This window comes from Poecilia reticulata, linkage group LG2 (genome assembly GCF_000633615.1).
Source record: "Poecilia reticulata strain Guanapo linkage group LG2, Guppy_female_1.0+MT, whole genome shotgun sequence".
NCBI lineage: Eukaryota > Metazoa > Chordata > Actinopteri > Cyprinodontiformes > Poeciliidae > Poecilia > Poecilia reticulata.
The window spans coordinates 41,304,723-41,307,109 of record NC_024332.1 but is presented as its reverse complement, the minus strand read 5'-3'; the positions used below and the strand labels follow the sequence as shown (position 1 = coordinate 41,307,109).

The following is a 2,387-nucleotide window of genomic DNA, read 5'->3' as shown; positions in this document are numbered from 1 at the left end:
GGTATAAGTTCTGCTTTTTCTAAAATGCTGTGGAGCAAAAGTTCAGAAACTATCAGACTAATGGCGTCGCATGGTGCAGTGGCGCCCCCTACAGGCTATAGACATAGATACAGCCATAGTGAGTTTCTTTGCTGCTTGTATTTCCCCTTCCTGTCAGATTACTGATGAATAAATGACACCAGTGCAAAACAGATCTGCTAGACTACAACCTGATTGAAAGAGATATTATTGTGATTATAGAGACCCAGTGATAAGACCTGTCTACATGACAGCAGGTGAAAAACTGTGAAGGGAACCGAGTTCAGTTTAAATATGTTAGATTCAAATATTGACTCAGTTTCAAAATGAGACGGCTGGTGTGTTCATAGGAAACATGATAGAATCCAAGAGAGAAGATTTATTTGTAGATCTTTTACTTACCATGTTAAGGATCCTCCACTTGAAGTCTTCAAAGAAATAATGTTTCTTAGCTTCTCCTCCTCTCATATTATTAAATGCTGTTTTAGCTTCATAACCAAACTTCATAAATTCTYCATGTTCATCAAACAGGATGCAGGTTGGAGTCTTTGGGGTGTCTAGTCCAAGTCCATTACTCCATCTCTTTATCTGGGTCTCACCTCCTTCCTGTCTGGGTTTAACATTGAAGCTGTAGCCACTGAATCCTRAACCAAAGTCTATGGATATGATGAGAGAGTCGGATCCAGCTGGATGGAGGAGGAGAAAGTTAGAATATGAATAAAAATCAGTTATAATTTTATAACAAGTTATTGAAATAAATCCACAAACACAAATAATTGTTTGTATATATTTATAATTTCATCCCTTTGATAAGAAACTAGACTGAAACATTAAAGTTTAGTCATTTTATACAGATTATTCTGGTTCCACCTCTCCTGTGATGAACTGGTGACCAGTTCATGTGGATTCCCTCCTTACTGGTTATAGGAACCAAAACCTCAAAGTCATCCTGAATGGATGAGTTGGTAGGAACAACAGATGGATGAAAGGATGGAAGCTGATCGTCTAAATATTTAATCATTTTAAATAAAACCCAGAAATTTACTTTTATTTCATAACATCTGTTGTGAATAGAGTTGCCATTATTTATTACATCATTTTCTTTTTTATTATATATTTCTGTAACATTTATCCTCATTATTCTTTAATGGAGATATTAACAGAGATTAAATGTAGCCTATCTTTACAGTACTGACCTTTGACCTTCAGCAGCACCTGCTTCATGGTCAGGATTTCATCTGATGAGTCTTTGTAGACGGTGCAGCTGTAGGTTCCTGTGTCTCTGTCTGTTGGKTTCTTCAGGGTCAAACTGAAGTCTCCAAATTTTGATTTCTCTTTAATCTCCGTCCTGCCTTTATAAAGCCAGTGTTGATAACAATCTAAGCTCCTGTCATTAATGTAGGCCATCCTGCTATTGTTGTGTTTCCACCTCACTCTGACTTCTCCAGGCAGACGGGCTGCAGTTTTAAATGGCAGCAGAACAGACTCCTCTCCTGAATCCACCTCCACCCTGTAGACTGAGAAACAAACAGATGAGCTGCACTGACAGCAGCAGAACTGATGATGATGATGTTCACAGTGATGGAGCCTCAGTGATAATCCAGGAGAAAAACACCTCAGTCACAAAGTGGAGCTCAGGATTTAGTGACCAGATGCTGACAGAGGATCCATGTGATCTAAACGTCCTCTCAAAGACTCTCAGAAGAAAAGATCCACTATCATCCACATGAATATATTTCTGCTTTTTAACCACCAGATAAACCACATCACTGTTGTTTCTCACTGACTGCGATAAAAACAGTTGACTGATGAATCCAAAGTAGAGAAAAGTTTCAATGGCTTCATGTCATCATCCTGTAATGTGGGTTTGATTTATGTTTAGTGGATGAAACAACAGGAATATTCAGCAGGACAGACAGAAACTCATCAGAACTCTGGATCTGGGAATTTCAGTTTGTCCTTTTATGGAACTTCATCGACCCCACAAGGCTGAGGTTGATGTTAGAAAAGTCTTACATTCAAGTCTTTAATCATTAGTAATGATTTAATCATTGCATTTGAAGGTTTTGTGCTGCAGTGCATCAACCTTACAGACATAAATCACTCAGTGATTCTTTCACTAGAACCATAGAAACGTTTCTGCTCTGAAGCTGAAGTTAACTAATCAGACATTTGCATTTCTTTTGCCAGAAACAGCAGCAGCTTAAATCATTTTATGATGTGCAATGTAGAGAAAATAAAAAAAAAACAATGAAAAATGTATCTGTAATTTTAATGTTTTATATACCATGTGATTGGACATTATGTAATTTCAGAATTGAGCGTTAAATCTCATTTATAGACGATTATAGAATCGCCTATAAATGTAT

At 37.2% G+C, this 2,387-nt stretch overlaps 1 protein-coding gene across 1 annotated transcript in view; it reads right to left on the bottom strand.

Moving 5' to 3' along the window:
• Positions 1 to 2,387, bottom strand: part of LOC103461829 (heat shock 70 kDa protein 12A-like) — a 31,356-nt gene that overhangs the window by 8,840 nt on the left and 20,129 nt on the right. The window contains exons 2-3 of the mRNA XM_008404180.2: positions 1,215 to 1,535; positions 421 to 704 (exon numbers count right to left, since the gene is read on the bottom strand). Coding sequence (XP_008402402.1) covers positions 421 to 704; positions 1,215 to 1,535 — 605 coding nt within the window. The remainder of the gene's footprint in view (positions 1 to 420; positions 705 to 1,214; positions 1,536 to 2,387) is intronic.